The 24,622-nt window shown below is 48.6% G+C and overlaps 2 protein-coding genes across 5 annotated transcripts; both read right to left on the minus strand.

The window, feature by feature from the left end:
- Positions 1 to 1,848: 1,848 nt before the first annotated feature.
- Positions 1,849 to 10,359, minus strand: LOC120661814 (CCR4-NOT transcription complex subunit 9-like). Of its 4 annotated transcripts, XM_039940777.1 has the most exons (10): positions 8,528 to 9,974; positions 6,903 to 7,572; positions 5,366 to 5,437; positions 5,027 to 5,116; positions 4,791 to 4,833; positions 4,427 to 4,533; positions 3,542 to 3,637; positions 2,817 to 2,998; positions 2,626 to 2,695; positions 1,849 to 2,514 (listed from the first exon to the last, which is right to left on the minus strand). In XM_039940777.1, the coding sequence occupies exons 2-10, from the start codon at positions 6,978 to 6,980 to the stop codon at positions 2,092 to 2,094; spliced, it is 1,161 nt and encodes a 386-aa protein (XP_039796711.1). In that variant the 5' UTR covers positions 6,981 to 7,572; positions 8,528 to 9,974; the 3' UTR covers positions 1,849 to 2,091. The 4 variants fall into 4 exon arrangements, with proteins under 4 accessions (XP_039796711.1, XP_039796714.1, XP_039796719.1 ...); XM_039940780.1 differs by lacking the exons at positions 6,903 to 7,572; positions 8,528 to 9,974 and adding an exon at positions 10,000 to 10,359; XM_039940785.1 differs by lacking the exon at positions 5,027 to 5,116 and having other exon boundaries at positions 8,528 to 9,975.
- Positions 10,360 to 11,335: 976 nt separating this feature from the next.
- LOC120694958 (CCR4-NOT transcription complex subunit 9-like) lies at positions 11,336 to 22,965 on the minus strand. Its single transcript, XM_039978297.1, has 11 exons — positions 22,933 to 22,965; positions 22,691 to 22,780; positions 17,042 to 17,084; positions 16,698 to 16,756; positions 15,110 to 15,250; positions 13,624 to 13,968; positions 13,256 to 13,306; positions 12,586 to 12,681; positions 12,075 to 12,265; positions 11,914 to 11,983; positions 11,336 to 11,764 (listed from the first exon to the last, which is right to left on the minus strand). Exons 1-11 carry the CDS (start codon positions 22,948 to 22,950, stop codon positions 11,570 to 11,572), a joined length of 1,299 nt encoding a protein of 432 aa, XP_039834231.1. The 5' UTR covers positions 22,951 to 22,965; the 3' UTR covers positions 11,336 to 11,569.
- Positions 22,966 to 24,622: the final 1,657 nt, after the last annotated feature.

Below are 24,622 nucleotides of genomic sequence, written 5' to 3' on the forward strand. Positions count from 1 at the left end.
CTCCACTGCCACTGCCGGGAAGATGGCCCGGAACATCCGAATAATGCCGCCATGACACCGCGAGAACGTACCTGTGCTGGGAGCACCCAGCGCAAATCCACCCGGCCCCACCACCAAGGCGACGCCGAAACCGTACAGCCGTCGAGGAGAGGTGAAGGAGAGCACCACCGTCCCCACTGCCCGCAAGCAGATGTCCGCCAGCACCACCTCCCGACCACCATGGCCAAGAGCAGCCAGCCACTAGGCGTCCCCCCCCCCCCCACAGGGCCACCCGCGGCAATGAGCCCACTGCGCCCTGCACCTTGCAGACCGCCGCCGCTGCCTCCCCTGCACAAGGGCCACGCCGGTGCGCCCCGGTCCCTGCGCAGACCGCCGTCCACGCCTTGCGCCGGCTCAGGCACCACAAGAACCACTGTGACTGCACCATCGCCACCACCAATGCCGCCCGCACCAGCCGAGGCCGCCGTCGCCGCCGTTTTCCGGCACCACCCGCCGCCACCGGACCCCCACACATCGCCCAGCCACAGAAGCGCGCCCCCCACCGCGCAGCCCCCGGATCCGGCCGGGACGACGCCGGATCTGAAGGCCACAGCCACCGCCGCCACAGGGGTGGCCCGCGCCGACGAGCCGGCTTCGGGGCCCTGGGAGGTCGCGCCCTCCCAAATCAGCCGGAGAGGAGGGGGGAGGCCACGCCGCCGCCTTCCCCACGAGCCACGCGAGACGCCGGCGGCCCGCTCAGGCAGCGGCGCGGCGGGAGGCCGCGGGAGTAGCGGCGGCGGCGGCTAGGGTTTGGGGCTCCCACGCCGCCTGTGCGAGGACGACGCAGGAGTTTTCTCCGTCTTCGCATCGCCGCTTGTGCTACTTGCATTATTCGTTAGGTTCATTGGAATCTTTCAAGCGGCTTCACGTTTGTTCAAAATTCTAGATCGGCCTGAGATTTATGCAGAATTTGATCAGTTTGTGCTAAATCCCGTAAAATTCGTAAACACCTGGCGAGCACTTGCTTCTTCGGAACACATGGAGGCAGAATGGTTGAAGCAAAATGTTGACTTCAGCCGCACATGGTCTTCAGTATGTCCACGGCGTGTTCCAAAAGAAGGAACATGTGCGAGAAAATGGTAGCGACCGCAGCAACTGATCGAGCTCAGAATGTCAAAGTTCGTGGCCACGCGCCGCGACCAAGGAATTCAGCATGTGCTGCATCAGTGAGGCAAGCTCTGTCAGTTTTTTTTTTTTGAAGAAATAAGCTCTGGCAGTTTTCTCAGCCTGATCTATGCAGCAGGCCGACCAGGTCCAATCTTAAGTCAAACCAAAATTATTTAGGGTCTGTTTAGTTCATTTTGCAAAAAAAAATTGCAAAGGAATCTTGGTCATTTGAAGTACTAAATGAAGTCTATTTGCAAAACTTTTTGCATAGATGAGTTGTAAATCGCGAGACGAATCTAATGATGCTAATTAATCCATGTTTAATCAATAATCAGCGAATGATTACTGTAGCATCACTGTTGCAAATCATGGATTAAGTAGGCTCATTAGATTCGTCTCGCTATTTACAGCCCATCCATGCAAAAATTTTGTAAATAGACTTCATTTAGTACTTCAAATTAGTAAAATTCCGTTGTAAAATAATGCGTTTACGGTGTTTTTGCGTTTACATGTAAAAAACTAAACAGGGTCTTATACTACTTTTCTGCTAGCTAAGCCCGTCAGCAACAGATCATCACCGGCTTCTCAGGCCATGCAGAATTCCATACATTCACAAGACATTTCACAGTGTCACCCTACAGAAGCTGCCCAGCATGGTCCGCATGTAAATCATATTAAACATCCAAAAGGGCTTGGGGGAACTGGCAACCAATGCATCATATGAGGAGCTTCATATAAAAGGGTACTTTTCATAGGTTTGTTTCGCCTTTGTTTTGGGTCTCCAAAATACCAAAATACATCAAGCAGTTTTTGTTGAAACTGCAATAAACGGCATCATAGCGTTCTATTCCAGAGACGCGCAGGGTTCTCCACTAGCTGTAATTCGCGGAAAGATATTCCATAATTGCAGTGAACTCTGAATTGCAGCATCTGCATCCGCTCACATCAACGGCGCCTGCGTCTCGGCCCTGCCTGAGAGGATCCTCCCGGTCTTCCACCCGCCACAGGGCCTGGGGCAGGATGTGGTGCACCAACCTCCGTGGGAGCTGGGCCTGGATGAGCACTACTCGGCGAAGATCCTCCAGGGCTTCCACCTACCACAGGGCCTGGACCAGGATGCGGTGCAGCACCCGCCGAGGGGGCTGGGCCTGGATGAGCATGGCTCAGTCCTTCCTGGGAGGATCCTTCAGGGCTTGCACCCGCCACAGAGCCTGGGCCAGGATGTGGCGCACCACCTGCCGCAGGAGCTGGGACTGGTTGAGTTACCCCAGCCGCTGCACTACCTGGGACTGCAGGAGGTGCTCCGCCCGCAGGCACGGCCAGATTATCCAGCAGTTGTTGACGGTAGTGCCTTGCAACAGCATCATCCTGTGTTTGCAGTAACAAAGATATGGTTAATACTCGATTGAAATCTTCAATCTAGTGTAAGTGGGGTAATGGTCGATTAGAGACAGTTGACGAATCGAGAGCAAGACTCACCCTAAGGCCGTTGTCGAATGTCCCGTCTCTCAGAGCCTCAGGAAGATGAGTTTGCAGCGCAATATGGGCCCTACAACAGAGTATGAGATGAGCATTTTTTTTTGTTTTTGAAAAGGAAGAGATTAGCATAGTTGGGTGGGAAGAAATGTTGCATGTTATAAAGTAAGTTCCTAGTGCAAATGACAGCACACCTGGGATCATCCGTCAGCCTGAGGTAGCAGCGGACAATGTGCTTCAGCAATCTGGTGGAGGGCTGTTCAGCCACCATTCTTGCTAAAACAATGGCTATCCCAAAAAAACGTTCCGGGGTGGCACAGATGTACTGTAACCCAGCTTCATCTAGAATGATCTTTTGGACAATGAAAGTGGCCACCTGCATATGCATTTGACTGATTAGTAAATTAACACAATGGTTAACAGATTAGTAGAATTTACATTTAACTCCATCTGCAAAGAGAGACCTAGGCTCCTACTCAACTTCCTGAGGTTTTTGGAGAAGAGATGGTTACAAAGAGGTTAGAAGTATTTATTCTGCTATTGAAATTAGCAGCAAAAGATAGTTGCTGAAAAAAGCAACGATATTGAACAGTTTTAGCACCTCCTTTCATAAGCCTCATTTTATGCTTCGAAGTTGTAAGTTGATTGGTGACTGCTTGGCTACATTTTAGAACATACAGTCTACCTCATCTAAAGTTCTAAACAACATGTCAACTATATGATACATTGGCAAAAGGTAGCATACTTGTACCATGCGAGGTAAGGTACTCCAGATCTGGGCAACACATGGGAGAATGTGAACTTACACCAGGTGATTCAAGATTGTTTTTCATGCAAATTGTAGACAGCCTAGCATACTAAGAAATGTAACATGACATGGCATGGATGAGAAGAGGTAAAAGACGATGATATGACATACTGTTTTTGAAAGTTCACTGCCTGTCTCCATGATTCGCAAGCATAGAGGAATGATGTGACCATCTAGCAGGGTATTGACAACTTCAGTATCATCAACCTGCATGTATCACAAGACAAAGAAACTTCTTTCTCATTTGCAGAATTAGTGTTTGATAAAAAACAACAAATGGACCTTGACCGTGAATTTATCGCTGTTAGGGTAACAGCTCATATTGCTACCAAAATAGCAAGATTGAACATGAGAAATGTTCCCATGAAAGAAATCTCACAAACCTTCCACAAATCCTTAAGCATTCTTGCATGTGGGGCATGTTGTCTTTTTTCTTTTTTTGAAAAAAACTAGTGGGGCATGTTGTCATGTGTGCCTTCTGATCACAATTTACATGGCATTGCTTTCGAGTAGCATTCTTGATTTCGTGGTATCTAGATGGATTAAGGGCATTCTGCTAAAACCATGACAAATCATTCAAGAAATGGAGCAGGGAAACATTAAAGGTTTACAGTAAACCTGCTTGAAGTTAAAGAGTTAGTTATCTTTTACTTCCATAAAAAAAGGACGTACCCAGTGCCGTAGGCTCCCGCACTGTGCGGGGTCTGGGGGAGGTTATTAGCGGGAGGTCTTTCCCACACACCGTGCAATATGTAGAGATCACCGCTCGAACCTGTGACCTCTCGGTTCACAGGCAGCAAGCACTACCACTTCCATAGGGAACAAAAATGGTTGCCTCATAACTTTCATGGCTATCTAAGCTGGGGAATATGAACATGAATCTCCACTGATTATTGCATTGCATGTTTAGTGAAGCAAATCCAGGCCTTTTTACTCACGTGTTGGAGGGAATGTAACAAATCTTCTCAGTTGTGTAAAATTCTATGTATAAATTACCTTAACAAGAGCACCAAACACACCAAGAGCGGTGAGGCGCAGGTACTCAAAAGATCTGGCATTGCTGGTAGTGTTCAAAAATGGGTATAGGTACTCAGTAAATTCAGCTGCAAAAACAAAGGACGAAATGAGAGGGAGTGAATAACTAATGATAACATAACCAGCAAACAAAGTTCCATAATAAAAATTAAAAAAATCCAAAATACTCCGGAATATTTACTACAGCAGCTAACATAAACCAAACTTGTATTAACCACTACATGATAATGTGACAAAACCCTAAGAGAGAACATAGGGTAACTAGAAAAGCACAGCTTCAGTGCATTTCAGATTCGACATACAAAGGATAATGACAATTAGTTACCTTTTAAAAAGGGGATCCTGGTCTCAGGGTGTGATGCAACAGACTGCAACAAGTTTAGGAGAGGAGATGAATAGAACATACGGTACTAAATCTGAAGTTGGTAGCTTAAAATGATCAACAAGAAACAGAAGAAAATGCCCTTTGCAGTAAATTATTGCGATGCCATGGGATTGTAAATGGTTGCAACCAGCAGCCAACTTTTCTGCTATGAAACCCAACTTTTCCTAAAACCATACCTGAAGAAGTGCAAGAACGTTGCAGGCTCTATTCGATACACTTGCAGATAACATAGGGGGTGAAAGTGCAGGGTAGAATGACATAATTTCCTGTTTTTTTTTTCAAGTAGACAGACATACTAAGTAAGTAGTAAGACCAAAAGGCTGAACAGATTGGTTTAAACTTCACAAACATATATTAAGAAAACTAATATAGCCATGAACTCGAGGATTGAATCAGGAATGACTAACATAACAGATTGATCATGGAAACAGAACATGAAAGAATACACTCAAAGCTCCTAACAAGCTTGATCATACTATAAGTATGCACAGAAGAGCGCAAGGGTTGCTACATACCTGCAGCAGCACAAACATTGTGCCAAAAGAGTGCCACATCAGTGGAGCCAAATCTGGAAACATCTCCCTTTTCTGAAAAATAGTTGCAAAAAAAACATTACATACTAAGTTTGCTACCTCCATACACGATGTGCCGTGCTAATGACTGAACATGCACCTACTACTGTCACTGCTGAATTGATCAGCTACAGAATGACTAACGATTTACTTTGGAATGAGTCCATACCCTTCACACCTTAGAAAAGCAATAACAGCATGTAACTCGGCATTCAGCATGCTAATATGCATATAAAGGGAAATAGTACTTGTTTGGCAAATTTACTAAAGGTATTTTTTAAAACAAAACACATCCATTCTGCAAACAAACTCTTAAATTGCAACTGAAATGTTGTCAAGTAGACGCAATGAACCACCAGCACTTCAAGATTTTCCATCATTATCATGTGCGGTAATCTACAGCCATCTGAACAAAAGGTATCGAATAAGACTCTCAAATTTTCTACTTACAAATACACAAACTCTGTTCAAAGTACAAATACTACTCCTTGTCATACATAAACATCATGCCAGCCACTGCATATGAATGTGTCGAAACTTGCTCTACTACTTGTCAGACAAACAACTAACTAAAAGATGAAAACATTTTCGATCCTAATCACTAATCAAACATAATGATAGATTCCATAGCAGAAGACCATTAACACAGATCATATCTATTGAGTTGCATGCACCAACCAGTTCAACCCAAAAGCTTAAGCTGATGGGGAAGAGGTGGGCAATTCACTTATATTCCAACACTCCCCCTCACGTGGAGGCTCCCTCAGGCCTCAGACGTGGAATAGGAGCGAGCAACAATTATTTTATTTAATTGCGCTAGCCAGGATTCGAACTCGAGACCTCTAGCTCTGATACCATATTGAGTTGCATGCACCAACCAGTTCAACCCAAAAGCTTAAGCTGATGGGGAGAGGTGGGCAATTCACTTATATTCCAACAATATCGTCACTGTTGTTAGTCAAAATGTATCAGACATCATGGATATGAAACAGGTAGTGTATGCAGCAATCCACCTCAGATAAATTCAAAACTGGACGAGAAAATCAATTCTCCGGATGAAACAACTCACACACCAGAAATCCAGCTATGTACCAAACTTTAAGACATCACATATAAAATATACCTAAATTTTTTATTTCCAGATGTAGCAGTCAGAATGAATCAAAAGATGGAAATCGCACAATATAACCATTGATCCTCATGATAAAATCCGCAAGAGATCAAACAGTGTACTCTTTGGAAACCAAGAACCAATCGGAGAGGAATGCTGTTAAATCGCCACAGTTATACGCCAACTCCCATACCCAATCAATAAAACAGAACCATCCTAATCCCGCAAAACCACACAGTATCACAAGATGCGAACTTTACTGCTGTGGCAACAAGAATTCCTGGCGAGCAACCTCGCTAGAAATCGAAAAGGGCAGATCTTTAATCACAGATGTATAATCTGCAGATGAGGAAAAGGCACAGGAGTGACCTTGGAGAGCTCAACGAGGGCACTTTCACGCAACTCAGGGTTGTAGAGTTTGAGCACAAGCTGCTCCTCCAGCTTCATCTTAATGTCAGGCACCACTGCGTCGCAGCTTCCTGCGATGGAGGAAGACGGAGGCAAGGTCTTGGGGAGAGGAATGGGGTGTGTACAAGAAGATCGAAGATTTTCTGTTTCAAAGAGGCCAGATTCGGCGCACTACTTAAAGACCCTTATGCCCTTTTCCCCTTGCTCTTGTAACGTAAAAATAAATGCATCCTTATATTTACCCTTTCCTTTTGGGTTAGTTTCTCTAGTACCTTATCATTTGTTTTAGCTTTTGTATTTGGAATGTTCTTTACACTTCTTTTTTAATGGTATGGTGTTTTGAGTATTTATGATTGTCGTTAGGAAATTGTCTCTGTGATTTTGGATGCAATCAAGTCTATGTAATGTAATCGTCTTTACAACAATAGCAATACACCATTCACATCTTCTAAGGTAGATAGTACTGGTCTTTCGGGTATGGATTTAAGGTGATAAGATTGACATTTCAAAGTTAAACAACGTGTAACAATCTAATGCTTATGCACACAATTCTATCTGTAGTGATGAGCCATCTCAACCCATGACTTCTATTTTTGAGAAAAAACACTCATGAATTTTTTGTCATTAATGACTTTCCTATTAACATAGGCCTACACCAGGGGTCAGCATTGAGCCCTTATTTATTTGCTTTAGTGATGGATGAGGTCACAAGGGATATACAAGGTGAGATCCCTTGGTGTATGCTCTTTGCTGATGATGTGGTGCTAGTTGACGAGAGTAGGGCAGGGGTTAATAGAAAGTTAGAGCTGTGGAGACGCACGTTAGAGTCGAAAGGGTTCAGACTTAGTAGGACCAAGACCGAGTACATGATGTGCGATTTCAGCGCGATTAGGCATGAGGGGGGAGATGTTAGTCTAGATGGACAAGTGGTGGTCCAGAAGGATACTTTTCGGTATTTAGGATCGGTGCTACAAAAGGATGGCGACATTGATGAAGATGTTAGGCATAGAATTTCAGCTGGCTGGTTGAAATGGCGACAAGCTTCTGGCATCCTTTGTGACAAGAGGGTGCCACAAAAGCTAAAAGACAAATTCTATAGGACAGCAATTCGTCCGGCGATGCTATACGGTGCTGAATGTTGGCCTACAAAAAGACGACATATCCAGCAACTGAGTGTAGCAGAGATGCGGATGTTGCGGTGGTTTTGCGGGCACACAAGGAGGGATAGAGTCCGGAACGAAGTTATTCGGGATAGGGTCGGAGTGGCACCAATTGAGGAGAAACTTACCCAGCATCGGCTGAGATGGTTTGGACATGTCCAACGAAGGCCTCCTGAGGCGCCGGTGCGTAATGGGGTTCTTGAGCGGGTCGATAATGTAAAGAGGGGTAGAGGTAGACCTAAACTGACGTGGGATGAATCGGTTAAGAGAGACCTTAAGAATTGGAATATCTCTAAAGAGATAGCTTTGGATAGGAGCGCTTGGAGACTAGCTATCAATGTGCCTGAACCTTGAACTTATTTCTTTCGGGTTTCATCTCTAGCCTATCCCAACTTGCTTGGGAAAAAAGGCTATGATGTTGTTGACTCTTGAAGAAAAGAAACATGTATCTTTCAAGTGTCTGTTTAGTAAGTTAGGCCTTGTAAGCTGTAAATCGTTTCACGAGCTTCATTTTGATGATAATCTTCCGATTCTGTTTAAGAGAATCCTATGCGCAGTGTGCACTCAACTCAGGCCTGATGTGGTGCTTGACTCATTTGGATTGTCCGATATTTACCCTGAAGATGTAGAGAATTTGCACATATGTTTTATGTAAATAGTTTCTCTCTTAGTATGATCTCTGAATGCATTAGGAAGAGCACGTCCTCAGCACATGTGGCTTTTTTATACTCGAAAAAAAAGAATTTGAAAACTAATGATACTTACTTTATAAGCAAAAAGTAACTCCAGATTAAATGCGGAGAAAAAAGGTAGTCCTAATGGGAGAAGCACAGTCTAAACTGGCTCAACATAAATCTACGGGAATTCAAGTTTATTTATAACTGGAGGAATTTTTGTATTATTCCAAATGTTAAGATAGTAGAAATAAACTGGTTCTTATGGTAATTTATAAATTTAAAAAGCAAAGATAACTAAACTTACAACCTTTCAGTAAGCATATCTACCTAAGGATTTCGGCATTTATATTAAGTGATCAAGCACCAAGATCCTCAAAAAAGTTAATCGGACACTACTTAATAAAAAATAGAAGATATATCATTACATCCCAATTTATAAAGATGTATTACAGAAAGTCTTGTCTAAATTGGTAAAAGACAGCACCTGACTATATCATGCTATCATAGGCAATCTGTGTTGGAAACAACCTAGTGGCAATTATATTATTTTTCTGGTATGATACACAATGAATAGGAGTTGATGAAATAGACAGTCTAGAGGACAAACAGAATTATCTAACTGGGATAGGGCAAGTGATGTTTTGGATCTAACAAATCAAGAAGATATGCCACAAGTTTATGGTATTTAGGAATAGGACCATCTATGTTTGACGCTGTGACGCAGATCCAACAATCCTAAATTGCTTACAAAAGAACGGAATGTGACATCACTGGGCGATGTGTTTAAATGACTGCAGGGATAGATACCGTGCACGAAAGAACACTAGGAAAATTCACATGTTTCTCCACTGGCATCCAATACAATAGATAGACGCTATCAACTCGCACCCCTATTTCATCGACAAGCGTTCATTCTACTACGGACTGCCACTTTAGTGAGGTGTGCACAGACTGTATTAGCTTCAGGATCAAGACCAGCGTGCGTTTTCTTATAAGGAAGTTAGCTCCTTGCGAACAAATAAACAGAACACTTTCAGTTGCTCCACGATCCTTGCTAAAAAGCTAGAAACACCGCGGTCTAGTAACGCGGTGAGGTTCACGAACAATGAACTGGTGGAAGATGCATACGCAAAACGAAAAAAATAGATCAATCGGTACAGCGCCAACCGGTAATTTGGTAATTTTGAGACGGGCACGGTGACGGCCCCTGGAGAGACTTGCCTGGAACGGAGCCTCCCCGGAAGCTGCCAAGCCCAGGCGCTGGAGGCACCGGGGCCCACGCCTCCCGGCTCCTCCTCCACGGCAGTTACCGGTCGATCCGCGCGACGCCGCGGCATGGCCCGCTCAACCCTCCGCGCCGCGTGACCCGCGCTCGCCGAAACGGACGAAGCCACCCCCGCCGCCAGCCGCCCGACGCAGCAGCGGGACTGGACGGGAGTTCCCTCCTCCACCGAAATACCGGATCAGATGCCGCCGCCGCCGAGAAACGTTGCCCTGCGCTCGCCGCCGCACGCTCGCCGCATTGGCGCGCTGCCGCTCGCCATCCGTTTCGACCGGAGGAAGGAGGTGGGTGGGTTCCAGACTCTTGCCACCTGCGCTCCACGATCCCACCCAAAGGGTCAATGACACGTGGGTCCTCACACTTGACACGACTCAGCAAGGAACATGAACCCAACAATCGTGGTGGACTCTAGTTTTGAGGGGAAAAAACAATCGTGAGACCGTCCACGGTGGAGAGAGCAAATGAAGGACCAAATGTACTGTTTGGCACTGTAGACGCACTGTAGACAGTAAATATGTGAGGGGGCGTGGAAAACGAGGAGGAGGAGGAGCAAATTTGCTCTTGCCGCTGTGGATAGCCTGAAGTCCATTATTTTCTCAGCCTGCTTTCAACAACAGAGAAAAACTCGGTCCTAGTGCTAGCCAGGGTTCACCAAACCGGTGGAAACCGGTCCGGTTTGACCGGTATAGTACCGGTCCAAATTCAAATTTAAATTTAAAAAAATGAAAAATTTCTAAAAATATTTTAAGGTGCGACGAATCTAATGGTGTGAAATTTTTTAGTATAGTTTGCGGGGATTTGAAGTTAAACAAAAAAAGCGTGCATACAAAAGTAAATAAATACAATGTAAAAGTAGTAAAAAAAGGGTTGGAGGGTTCATTTAGGCTAAAATATGTTATACAAACATTTATTTAGTATGCTTTGTGGATATTTGAATTTAAATCAAAAAAGAAAAAAATTTGAATTTGGCCGGTTACCACTCAAACCGACCGGTTACCAGTCAAACCGACCGGTTACCAGTCAAATCGGCCGGTAAACCGGTCAAACCGGTCGGTATACCGGTCGGAACTGTTTACACATGCGATTTTGAATTTGACCGGTTTCCGGTCAAACCGGTCCGGTAAACCGCTATCGGAGGGCGGCGGTTTCACCGGACCGGTCGGGATTATAAACCCTGGTCCTAGCAAGCCAAAATCTTATGATTTTTTTTTTGGTCAAGAAACCATGGTCATCAGGAGCTTCTCAAAACCGAAATATCAAAACTGGAAGCAGCACTGGTGCAAGCCACTGCAAACCTTTGCAAGTTTGCAGTGCTCATTATTACAACAACACACTAGTTCAGAAGTTCTGTTCTTTACTGGAAAAGATCACAATCTTCAGAACAACACTTCTTTAGACAAGCGCAGGATCTTCCACGGCATTCTGGCAAGGGGGAGTTCTGCAACCGGATCAGTTTACATCCTCTCTCTCTCTTCTTTTTTTTTTTTTTTGAGAACGTGCCTTAGCAGTTTACATCCACGGCGCGCGACTCGGGCCTGCGCCTGCCGGTGTCGAGGATCCTCCTCCGCGGCTTCCGCCCGCCGCAGGGCCTGCCCCAGGATAATGACGTGCTCCACCGCCAGCCGCCGCAGGTCCGCCGCCGCCCCCAGGAGCACCCAGATTGTCCAGCAGCTGTTGGAGACAGCACATTGTGGCAGGGTCATCCTGCAGCGTTTGCAGTAACAAGGTGTTGGTCAACATTTGATCGCAGCCTTTGATACGGTTTAAGTGGAGCAGCGGTCGATCAGTGACAGTTGACAAGCTTTTCAAAAAAAGAAGTTAACAGTTGACAAACTGGAAGCAAAGTGCAAGACCTGAAGGCAGTGGTCGAACGTCCCATCCTTCAGAGCTTGGGGAAGGCAAATCTGCAGCGCGTCACGGGCCCTGCGGGCAGCAGTGAGTGAGGTGACGATGATCGAGATGAACGCCATCGTTTCGGTAAGTTCCTGGCACGCAGATGATGATCAGCGCGTACCTGGGGTTATCCGTCAGCCTCAGGTAGCAGCGGACGACATGCTTCAGCAGCCTGGCGGAGGGCTGCTCGGCCAGCGCGTTCACCATGGCCGCCAAAGCCGTGGCTGCCTTGAAGAAACGGTCCGCGGTGGCGCAGATGTACTGCAACCCGAACTCGTCTAGCATGATCTTTTTGACGATGGAAGTGGCCACCTGCATGTGTGCACCTGGCTGATTAGTGAATCGAAGCAGTGGGTTACCTACCGTTTAGTCATTTACCGAATTGGCATTCGTTCAGTAAGCTTATGGTGAATAAACGGAGGGAGTAAAAGCCAGTAGATGGGCATCGCAGTGACCAAAATCTGCCAAAACCTGCATGACCGTATCCACGGAGACTCTGAAGTCTGAACAAATGCCAGGCGGTTGCAATTTTGCATTCTCGTATGCGAACTTCAGAAGGCGAAAGCATGCGAACGAATAGGATCAACATGATGTGCCATGGCTGGGCAGATGCAAAAGATGGCATGACATACGATTTTCGGAAGCTCACTATCTGTCTCCATGATTCTCAAGCACAGAGGGATTACTTGACTTGTCACCAGGAAATTGACAGCTTCTGTATCATCTACCTGCATGTATCACCAGGCAGAAATCTTTCAAAAAAAATCACCAGACAGAAGCTTCTCTCTCAATTGCAGAAACAGTTTTCTTGATAAGAAAATTGAAAAGATGGATCTTGACATGAATCTGTTGTTCTTAATTAGGGTTATTTCTGTTATACTAGTAGGAATTGAACATGACGAATGTTCCCACACAAAAAAAAGATATAACAAACGGTCCAGAAATTCATAAATACTCTCTCATGTGGGGCATGTTGTTGATCATGTGTAGCTATAAATCATTAAGCAGCTGATTCCATGGTAAACCGCATGGTTCAGTGCATTCTCCCAAAAACATGATAAAGCATTCCAGAAACCTGATTTTTAATGATAAAGAGTCACTTATCGTTTACTTCCACAGGGAACAAAGATGCACTTTAAAATTTTCATGGCCGGCTAAAGAAGCTGGGTAATGTGAGAGCTGGATCTTCATTGATGGTTGCAATGCATGTTTAGTGAAATAAATCTAGTATTTTTACTTCAGTATTGAAGCCAATGTGACTAATCTTCTCAGGCATGTAAAATCCTAGGCATAAATAAATACCTTAACAAGAGCGTCGATGACATTAAGGCTAGCGAGGCAAAGTGTTGGAGTATATTGAGCCCATGTGTATAGAGGCACACCTAGAGGCCCATGTATAGGTTCTATATATACCCACTCATCTAGGGTTTGAGGAATACAACAATTATTCTCTCCATCATGGTATCATTAGCCTAGGGTTAGGGTTCCTCTCTTTCCTCTCTCCCTCCCACCCACGCAGCCCGCAGCTGCCGCCGCCGCCGGCCATGGCCGGCCGGCCGCCGGCCCCCTCCCTTCCCCTCTCCTCCTTCCCTCCTCTCCCTCCCTCCTCCTCTGCTCTGGGCGCAGGGAGCACTGCGCCGGGCGCGCTGGGCTCCGCCGCCGCCTGGCACCTTTCCTCCCCTGCTGCTGCCGCGCTTGGTGCTCTGGGAGGCCCGCGGCCGCCCTACGCCGCCGTCGCGATGGCTGCAGCCGCCGGCGCGGGTCCTCCCGGCGCAGGCGCAGCCGCGGGCGGGGCTACAGCCGCCGGCACGGGCCCTCCCGCTCCGATCCGCCCTGCTGCTGCCACCCTGGCCGCCCTGGCGGGTCCTGGCGCCGTCGCAGCCGCGGGTGGGGCTGCCGCCTCCGCACAGGCCGAGCCCGCGGCCGCCGCAGCCCAGATCCTCCCTGCAGGCGCCGCCCAGACCACCGCAGCCGCCGCCCAGGACGTTCCTGGCGCGGGCGCGGGCGCGGGTGGCCTACTAACGCCGCTCAGGCCGAAGCCGCCGCCGCTGCTGCCACCGTCGCCGCCCACCGAGCCGCGATCGCTGCCGGCAAGCAGCCCGCAGCCGCCGCGGCCGCCGTCGATCCCACGTGGCCCGAGCTCGGGATGCCTCCCATGGATGCGCAGCTCTCCGCCGCCGCCTTCCGTGGTCAGCAGGCCGACGCTGCTCTTGCTGCGGCACTCCTCGCCGCCAAGTCGGAAGCTTCGGCAGCCCAGGAGCGGGTCCGCGTGGCTGCCCTAGCCTGGGAGCGCGAGCGCGCCACGGTCGACGCCCTCGCCCTCCGGGTCGCCGAGGCGGAGCGCTTCCTCCGCATCTCCTCCGGCCAGCCCGTCGACCCCGAGCACGGCACCTCTTCCTCCCACCAGGCCCTGCTCGCTGGATCTGGAGCCCGGTACGACCCGACCGACCCCATGGTCGCCCAGCTCCACCTCCAGGCGGCCGGCATCCAGAACATCAGGGCTCTGGTCTCCGTCCTCCTCGACCCCGCGTCTTCCTCCTACGGCCGCTGGCGGGACCAGGTCCTACTCACCCTCCGCCGCTACGCCCTCGACGACCACGTCCTCGTCGACTCGCCGATCGAGACGCGGGACATGGCGTGGCTGCGCCTCGACAGCGTCGCCTTGTCCTGGATCTTCGGGACCATCTCCCTGGATCTCCAGGACCTCGTCAGGACCCACGGCGGCACTACGAGGCAAACCTGGGTGGCGCTTGAGGGCCAGTTCCTCGGCAACGCCGAGTACCGCGCCCTCCAGCTCGACGCCACCTTCCGCACCTTCGTGCAGGGGGACCTCTCCATCGGTGAGTACTGCCAGCGGATGAAGAGCATGGCCGATGCTCTTCACGACCTTGGGGATCCAGTGTCCGATCGGGTCTTGGTGCTCAATGTCCTGCGGGGCCTGAGCAGCACCTACGACCACCTGAAGGACTGGATTGCCCGTCAGAGGCCCTTCCCCACCTTCCTGCAGGTCCGGGACGACCTCGCCCTCGACGAGATCACCAGGGGTCTCGCGCCCGGATCATCCTCGCCCACCCCCTCCGCGCTCATTGCTGCTCCACCGACCTCCTCCGCTGCTCCTGCCACCTCCCTGCTCGGTGCTGCTCCCGCCGGGCAGACCGGAGGAGCGGGGGCGTGGACGTCGTCGCCGAGGGAGAAGTGGTGGCGGTGGTGGCACCGGTGGCCCTGCTTCTGGGGGTACCAGTACCGGTGGGAGCCGTCGGGGGGCGCCGACACCGGCTCCGGCTCCCGCTCCTGCCCCTACCCCTGGAGATACGCCCTGGCCATCCTACAGCAACCCATGGTCAGGGCGCATCTCGATGTGGCTGTTCCAGGGTCCGGCAGGGGGGCCTCGTCCTCAGCTCCAGCCGACGGCCATGTTCACTAGCGTTGCTCCTCTCTTCGCGCCGTCCTGGACTCCGCCCGCTCAGCCCAACCAGCAGCCGACCTGGCCTGGGGGGTGGGACCAGGCTGCACTGGCGCAGTCTTTCAGCACCATGGGACTGGCGCCGCCGGCCAGCACCGAGTGGATCGCCGACTCGGGTGCCTCGTTCCACACCACTCCAGATGCTGGTATTCTCTCTTCTGTCAGACCTCCACACTCCGCTTGTCCTTCTTCTATCATGGTTGGTGATGGGTCTTGCCTTCCTGTCACCGCCGTGGGTTCTGCTCCTCGTCTTCCTAATGTTCTTGTTGCTCCTCAAATGGTTCACAACCTTCTTTCTATTCGCCAGTTTACTGTTGATAACTCATGTTCTATCGAATTTGACTCCTCTGGTCTTACTGTGAAGGATTCGGCTTCCCGGTGCCCGCTCCTCCGATGTGACAGCCCGGGGCCCCTTTACACTCTTCGGCTTCCTGCTTCTACTGCCTCGCCTTCGGCTTCTTCGTCTTCTGCTTTTGCCGTGACGCCTTCCTCCACCACCTGGCACCGTCGGCTTGGTCACCCCGGCTACGACGTTTTGGCTCAGCTCAGCCGTAGTACCGATGTTCCATGTACTTGGGCTCCTGCTGAGCACCTCTATCATGCGTGCCAGTTAGGTTGTCACGTTAGACTTATATTTTCTTTTTCTTCTTCGCATGCTGCGCATGCTTTTGATCTCATTCACTGTGACCTGTGGACATCTCCTGTACTCAACATGTCTGGCTATAGATATTATCTGGTCATTGTTGATGATTTTTCTCATTACTCTTGGACTTTCCCTTTGCGCGCCAAGTCTGAGACCTTCCCCACCCCCTCCACTTCTTTGCCTGGGTGTCCACTCAGTTCGGCCTCACCGTTAAGGCCGTCCAGTGTGACAACGGGCGGGAGTTCGATAACTCCACCTCCCGGTCTTTCTTCTTGTCTCGGGGTGTTCAGCTGCGTATGTCTTGTCCGTATACCTCTCCTCAGAACGGCAAGGCTGAGCGGATGATTCGCACGACGAACGACGTCGTGCGCACCCTTCTGATTCAGGCCTCTCTCCCCCCGCGCTTCTGGGCTGAGAGCCTCCACACCGCCACCTACCTACTCAACCGCCTTCCGTCCACTGCTTCTCCTGCTCCCACTCCACACCACGCTCTTTTCAATACCCCTCCTCGCTACGACCACCTTCGGGTCTTCGGGTGTGCGTGTTACCCTAACACCTCCGCCACCGCTTCTCACAAGCTGGCGCCCCGCTCGACTCGTTGTGTATTCCTCGGGTACTCCCCTGACCACAAGGGGTACCGATGCTTTGGCCTTGCTGGTAGTGTTCAAGAATGGGTATAAGTACAGGGGAATTTGAGCTGCAAAAAAATAAAGGACGAAAAGAGAGGGTGAATGAATAATTAATGGCAAGATATCCAGAAAACCCAAAATTCATTATATTAGTATCATACATGTAAACAAATTAAATTTTGTATACTTGAGTTTTTACTATAGATGTTAGACATAGACCGAACCCGTGTAAATGTACCACTACACAATACTGTAGCAAAACCTTGAATTGACATAATCTAGGATAGCTAAGAAACATAGCTTCAATGCATTTCAGCTTTGACATACAAAGAGTTGTGCTCATTAGACATTACCTGCTAAAAAGGGGGTCCTGGTCAGACGGTGTGCTGCAACAGTCTGCAAAAATTTTATGAGAGTTTGAATAAAATATTGTTATGTTCGTGGATGGATGGGGCTGAATTGGAGGGAGGAACGTGGCGCAGGCTGTAATCGTGGTGGGTTGCAGGGCGAGGTCCGGGACCTCGGCGAGTTGGCGCCGTCGGAGACGTCGCCGATAACAGAGAGGAGGCAGGGGAAACAGAGAGACGAGATGGGGGAAACTAGATAAATCTTATTGCCTCCCAATCCTGGTGTTACACGAGTTGTAATATATCCTAGCATGACTCTGTAACAAGAATATGGAAATATATCTAAACTGACTCCTATTGGAAATATATCTAAACTGACTCCTAACATACCTCACGATGAGAACCGCCCACGCTTGATTTCAGCCACTTTTCTCGGTTTGCCCTGCTAGCTTCTTCTTGGCACAGCGCTGATAGACCCTTCCGGTCATAACATCTCCCCCCCCCCTGGAGCAACAGCTCGTCCCCGAGCTGGAAATCAGGATACAAGCGCCTAAAATCATCCAGTGAAACCCACGCAGCAGCAGCCTCCTGATCTTCCCATTGAACGAGAACCTCATATTGTCCACGAGCTAAGCGGCCCTTCAACACCTTGGCCGGACGAGGGCAAGCGCGGCCATTCTGGACTGGCGGCAATGCCGGGGGAGCTTCTGGTGGACTCCCGTGAAAAGGTTTGAGAAGACCAACATGAAAGACGTTATGTAGACGTGCTGCCGGCGGCAACTCCAGCCGGTAGGCCACATCACCAATCTTCTCAAGGAACTTGTATGGTCCAAAGTATCTCGGACCTAGTTTGTCTCTGCCGTGCACATTAAGTGATGCCATGGGCCTGTACAAGAGACGTAGCCATACCCATTGCCCAACTTCAAAAACGAGCTCCCGGTGCTTCTTATCATACTGGTGCTTGGAATATTGTTGTGCTTGCTCCAAGCGACCCCGAACTTCCGCCAAAAATTCATCCCTCTCCAATAGCTGCTGTTCTACCGCCGGCAACCGCGCCTCGCCGGGTTCGTAAGCTCGAAGGACTGGAGGATCCCGGCCATATACCACCTTGAATGGAGAGGTCTTCAGAGAGGCTTGATAGGACGAGTTATAGCAAAACTCAGCCCAAGGAAGCCAGCGGATCCACTGACGGGGTCGATCACCTGTGAGGCAACGTAAATACATAGCAATGATTTTGTTAGTAGCCTCTGATTGACCATCAGACTGAGGATGGAAGGCGGAAGTGAGCTGCAGCTTGACACCTGCGTGGCCAAATAGCTCCTTCCAAAATGCACTTGTAAACACTGGATCACGGTCGCTCACGATGGATGATGGAAGGCCGTGGAGGCGAACAATTTCTTGAAAGAAAACCCGTGCCACCGATGCTGCTGTATACGGATGACTCAACGGGATAAAATGAGCGAACTTTGAGAACCAATCCACTACGGTGAGAATGACCGTTTTACCATTGACTCTGGGTAAGGCTTCGATGAAGTCCATTGCAATGTCTGCCCATACTACCGAAGGAATGTCCAGCGGCTGTAAAAGGCCTCCCGGCCTCAAGTGCTCCGTCTTATTTCTCTGACACACCTCACAGTTCCTAATGAAATCCATGACGAGTCTGCGGTCACCGGGTATGTGGAAATCTGAGCGAAGGCGATGGAGCATTTTCTGAATGCCCTCGTGACCCATACCGTGCGCTAGCTCCAAGAGTGCAGAAACCGTACCATAAAGAAGCTGGCACAAATACCTTGCCTTCTTTTAGAAGCAGCTGATCCACGAGAGACCACCCGTCCTCCTTCTTCTCTGCTTGTTCACGGACAGCCTGCAGGGATGCATCGGCTGCTAGCTGCCGGCGTAGCTCGTCAAACAGCTCAAAGGATGGTGTGGACAGGAGCATGCAGGTTGCATTGTCCTCCTCATCACGCCTGGACAAAGCATCTGCCACAACATTGGCAGTGCCCGATTTATACTCCACACGAAAATCATATCCCAGTAGTTTGGTGGCCCAGTGATGTTGTGGTATTGTAGAGAGACGCTGATCGAGCAAAAATTTGAGGCTGTGGTGATCTGTGCGCACAATGAACTCTCTTCCCTAGAGGTATGGCCTCCAATGCTTGACAGCTTGCACTAACCCAATTAATTCACGTTCATAAGCAGCTAGCTTGGCATGGCGTGGAGCAATGGGTCGGCTGAAGAAAGCGATTGGCCCACTACCTTGATGAAGGACTGCACCAAACCCGGACCCCGAAGCATCACATTCCACAATAAACATGCGAGAGAAGTCCGGCAAGTGCAGAACTGGAGCGGAGGACAGAGCTTGCTGGAGGGCCCGGAAAGCAGCAGTTGCCTCCTCTGTCCACTGAAACCCATCCTTGCGAAGGAGTTTGGTGAGTGGCGATGCTATGAGGCCGTAATCACGAATAAAGCGACGGTAATACCCTGCGAGGCCGAGAAAACTCCGAACGGTCCGAACAGTCTTGGGCAGCGGCCACGAAAGAACAGCTTTCACCTTGGTGTCATCCATAGCAACACCCTGTGCTGAAATAACATGTCCCAGATAACCAACAGATGTTTCGCCAAAGGAGCATTTAGATTTCTTAAGAAAGAGAGCATGCTGCTGTAATGCTTCAAAGACGGCTCGGAGGTGCAGCAAGTGCTCGGCCCATGTAGTATTGTAAATTAATATATCATCAAAAAATACGAGGACGAACTTGCGTAGGAAGGGCTTCAGTACCGAATTCATTAGTGCTTGAAAGGTTGCTGGAGCATTCGTCAGGCCGAACGGCATGACTAAGAATTCAAATAATCCTTGATGTGTACAGAATGCTGTTTTCTCTATATCGGCAGGGAACATGCGCACTTGATAATACCCCGAACGGAGGTCCAGCTTAGTAAAGAATTTGGCGCCCCGAAGTTCGTCCAACAGCTCCTCAACTACTGGGATAGGAAATTTATCCTTCACTGTCCAGGAATTTAGGGCGCGATAATCAATGCATAACCGCCATGAGCCATCCGCTTTGTGCACCAATAGGGCTGGTGAAGAAAAAGCCGAGGAACTGAGACGGATGATGCCTTGGCGAAGGAGGTCTGCACACTGCTTCTCAAGCTCGTCCTTCTGGAGATGAGCATATCTATATGGCCTCACTGCCACCGCTTTCGAGCCAGGTTTGAGCCTGATCCTGTGCTCAATGGATCGTTTGGGTGGCATCCCGTGCGGCTCTCTAAACAGGCCCTCAAACTCAAGCAATAACTCTGGTAAAAGTTGCCCTGCTGCTGGTGTAATTGCCCTGAAAGAGGCCTCGGCTTGTCTGTCGATGCCGCACCAAAGTATGTGTTTATCTGCCACCCAGAATCCAAATGTTTGCTCCCTGAAGTTCCACTGAATATCACCCAAGAGACTCATCCAGCTAACTCCGATTACCATGTCCAACGATCCCATAGGCAGCGAGTGAGCATCAAACCAAAAATAATCACCGCCAACCATACCACGTACCTCTGCGAGCTGCCCCGGGCTGCGAACATGATCTCCATTGCCAACTGTGACATTTATAGCGCCGCTAGTGTACAGAGGAATGCCCAGTTCCTCAGCAACTAGTGTGTTAATAAAATTCTTGGAGGAACCTGAATCAAGGAGTGCTGTAAGCTTGCGATGACCAAGGAACACCCAAACTTTCATGGTCGGTATCTCTGAAGAATAGATGCATGTCAATGCATGCAAGGAGATGCAAGGTGTTGTCCCAGCATCAGTTTGGGAAGATGGCGGAGAATAAAGGAAGGCCATCTCTGCGGCCTCCAATTCCTCCGAGGTATCCTCCACGTCTGTGTCGTCCGGTATAATTTCAAGGACTGCTAGGTGCTTGCAGCGGTGACCAGCAAAGAATTTTTCCAGACAGTTGAAACACAGTCCCTCCGCGTGGCGCTGGGCCATCTCCGCAGCTGTGAGTTGACGTCGAGGAAGCGCTGCGTTGCGTGTAACTGCTGCCGTGCGAACACCCCCAGGTTGAGGTCCTGTAGCCGGACCTGCGTACACACCGGCTGGTTGGGCGCCTTGTGCATTGGTCCCCGATGGTCCTTGTTGGCCCATGGATCAAAACGGGGGGCGGCTGCCCTGTCTCTGCGGTGCCGGTTCAATGGCTAAACATTGCTCATAGGCACGGGCGTAGCGAATGGCGTCATCGAGAGTCACCGGAGACTGGATGGCCACATATGTTCGCAAGGGGTTGGTGAGGCCTGCGATGAAGAGCTGGACTTGCTGACGTTCTGAGAGCTCCACCTCTCGGCAAGCAAGGGACACGAACTGTTTTGCATAGTTCTCCACCATGCCATCATGGCGCAAGAGGGCGAGCTCTCCCAGAGGGGATTCCGTCATGGCCGGTCCAAAGCGGCGGTTCAGCAATTGATAGAAGCGGCGCCAATCAGGTTCGCCATGAAGCGTTTCAAGCTGGTAGTACCAAAGTTGGGCAGCATCAGTCATGTGTAGCGAGGCCATCCAAACCTTCTTGTGCTCCGGTGTGTTGTGGCCGCGAAAATACAGATCGCAGCGATTAATCCATGATAGCGGATCAGTGGAGCCATCATAAGATGGGAACACCATCTTGGGTTTGAGAAAAGAATGATCATCTTCCATAGGATCCAGCCGAGGACCCGCAGATCGCAGCTGTGGCGGTGGGCGCGGGAAGTTCGGTAGCGGCGGCGGTGGTGGCGGCGGGAAGGGGTGTTGAGGCCCTAGCACGCCATCATCCTTCTGGGTCTCCTTGAAAAAGGATCCCTCATCGCCTTGTGAGCTTGGACCAGATGAACAATCCCCCAATTCCATACGCTTCACTGCAACGCTAATAGATTGGAGTTGATCGCCGGCTTGCTTCATTGCTGTCTGCAGAGCATCCATGGAGGTGGGAAGGGCCACCAAGGAGGCAACACTGGGAACCAACGATGCAAGAGCAGACACCGTGGTATCCATCTTCTCCATCAGGGTCTTGAGGTCATCCACGGACTTCTGGAGGTCATCCATGGCGGCTGAAGAACCTGAGCAATCTGATACCAGGTTGTTATGTTCGTGGATGGATGGGGCTGAATTGGAGGGAGGAACGTGGCGCAGGCTGTAATCGTGGTGGGTTGCAGGGCGAGGTCCGGGACCTCGGCGAGTTGGCGCCGTCGGAGACGTCGCCGATAACAGAGAGGAGGCAGGGGAAACAGAGAGACGAGATGGGGGAAACTAGATAAATCTTATTGCCTCCCAATCCTGGTGTTACACAAGTTGTATATATATCCTAGTATGACTCTGTAACAAGAATATGGAAATATATCTAAACTGACTCCTATTGGAAATATATCTAAACTGACTCCTAACATACCTCACGATCAGAACCGCCCACGCTTGATTTCAGCCACTTTTCTCGGTTTGCCCTGCTAGCTTCTTCTTGGCACGGCGCTGATAGACCCTTCCAGTCATAACAAATATATGATACAAAATCCAATGTTGCAACATGGAAAGATGTAAAGATTAACAACGAACAGAAGAGTAAAAAAACTTTTGCAGTACAGTATCATGGGTTGGTTGCAGACATTTGCCAATTTTTCTGCTATTATCCCCCTTTTGTATTAAAACAGTACCTGAAGAAGTCCAAGTGCATTGCAGACTCGGCTCGCCGCATTTGCTGATAATGTTGGGGATGAAAGTGTAGGGTAGACTAACAGAACTTCCTGTTTTGTTTCAATTAATCAAGGATACCAAGTGAGAACAAAGGCTTCAAAACAAGATCGGCTTAAACTTCAAGAATATATATTAAAAAACTTTTAATAACACCTTGAAAACACAAACACAGCAGAATACACCCAAAGCTCCTACTTTATACCTGGAGTAGTGCAGCCATTGTGCCAAAAGAGTACCAAAGCATTGGAGCCAAATCCTTAAACACCCCCCTTTTCTGAAAATAGTTGAAAATTATATGCCAAAATTGTTGCCTTCATCAATGATGTGGCATGCTGATGAGTGAACATGGATTGAAAAGTTCAAACCAGACCATTACTGAATTGACAATCTACAGAATAACAGTATGCAACTCGGTCCAAGCATGTAATACGCATATATAGGGAAATACTAGTTTGACAAATTTAGAGCATCTCAATCACAGAACTTGACTGCTGATATGAACAGTATCATAAATAAGTTGATCTCTTACTACTTGATAAAAAAGGAAATATATTATTACATCACGATTTATAATAGACAGATTATAGAAAACATGTTCTGAATTGTCGAAAGACAACTTTTGACTTTATCATGCTATATCATGAGAAATCTGAGCTTGAAAAAACTAAGTGCCAGTCACTTTTGAGATATTATATCAAATGAATAGGAGATGATGAAATAGGCGATACAAAGGAGAATATAAATTACCTTGCGGTAACTCGGAAAGGGCATTCGCCTTTTCTTGCGGATCACACAGATCTAGGACAAGAGATTCAACAAGTTCTAGGTCTTTAGAACTACGGAACTCGATGATTGACATTGTTGAGTGAGGAAATAAATTGAACAATCCTAAATTTTTCTTCTACAAAAATGGCATGCAGCACTGTGGGCGATGGGGTTTAAATAGCTGTAGTGATCCATGCCGTGCACAGAACTTTTTTTTCTCGAATACGCGGGAGAGCTGCGCATCATTGCATTAAGAGGAAGGCACGATGCCGTGCACGGAATGACACTATACAAAACTTCACATGTGTCTTCACTGGAATCCAAAATGATCCGTGGACACTACCTAACCCCGCTGCTGTTTCATCAGACAAGTGTTTATCATGCTGTGGACTTCCACTTTAATGAGTTGCATACATGTTGTTTTGTATATAAAGAAAACTAAAGACCTCAAATATCATAAAAGAGTGACCCATAAGTTTAAATCTCATCTGTCGTATTTGGCTCCAGTAATTCAGATGATAGGTATTGGGATTGCATGGCTTTTACATGTCACACTTGTGTCACTGCATGTGAACAATAACAATAATCCGGCAACATATATATCCTCTTGCTCGTTGTTTCTAACTCCATATCTTGAAACTATCTGCGGGTAATAGCGGTATAGGAGCAGCCTAAGTTGTTAGTAATGTTCACACTTACATTTCCAGTTTGATCTTTTTTTTGAACTGAAAACAGCGAGGGAGGCCCCCGCTGTAAAATTTTATTTAAATATAAATATAAAAAAGAAACACCAAAAGTTAGGAATAGAGTAGGCCTGTACAAAAGGAAGAAGAAGCAAAAGGAAGCAACAACTAGACAGAAACTTAAGAGCTATCTACGAGCTATACAGACAAAAGTGACTAAGTCAAGCTATTGGACCAAGTTAAGAAGGGTGTCTTCAGAGAGTCTTTCATTCGATGAGCTTGTATAAGACATTCACTGAAATTTCTTTTCCACAGGCTGAGGGTTGTTGGGCAGTTCTCAAAGATATGTCCATTCCTTATTTTCCAAATGTGCCAAGTTGCGATTATGAAAATTTCCATGAAGAAGTTGCAGTTGAGGCTCTGCTTAGCTATTTCTAGCATTTG

The sequence above is a fragment of the Panicum virgatum genome, chromosome 2K (genome assembly GCF_016808335.1).
Source record: "Panicum virgatum strain AP13 chromosome 2K, P.virgatum_v5, whole genome shotgun sequence".
Taxonomy (NCBI): domain Eukaryota; kingdom Viridiplantae; phylum Streptophyta; class Magnoliopsida; order Poales; family Poaceae; genus Panicum; species Panicum virgatum.

Bases quoted from the DNA above. Each gene is read 5' to 3' on its own strand.
- LOC120661814 (XM_039940777.1), bottom strand. From the start codon at position 6,980: ATGAAGCTGGAGGAGCAGCTTGTGCTCAAACTCTACAACCCTGAGTTG. The intron at 4,534-4,790 runs GTAACTAATTGT...TTGTTTTTGCAG, and splicing joins CAGGATCCCCTTTTTAAAAG to CTGAATTTACTGAGTACCTA. The intron at 2,515-2,625 runs GTGAGTCTTGCT...CTGCAAACACAG, and splicing joins CATTCGACAACGGCCTTAGG to GATGATGCTGTTGCAAGGCA.
- LOC120694958 (XM_039978297.1), bottom strand. The intron at 16,757-17,041 runs GTAATGTCTAAT...ATTTTTTTGCAG, and splicing joins CAGGACCCCCTTTTTAGCAG to CTCAAATTCCCCTGTACTTA. The intron at 11,984-12,074 runs GTACGCGCTGAT...TGCTGCCCGCAG, and splicing joins AGGCTGACGGATAACCCCAG to GGCCCGTGACGCGCTGCAGA.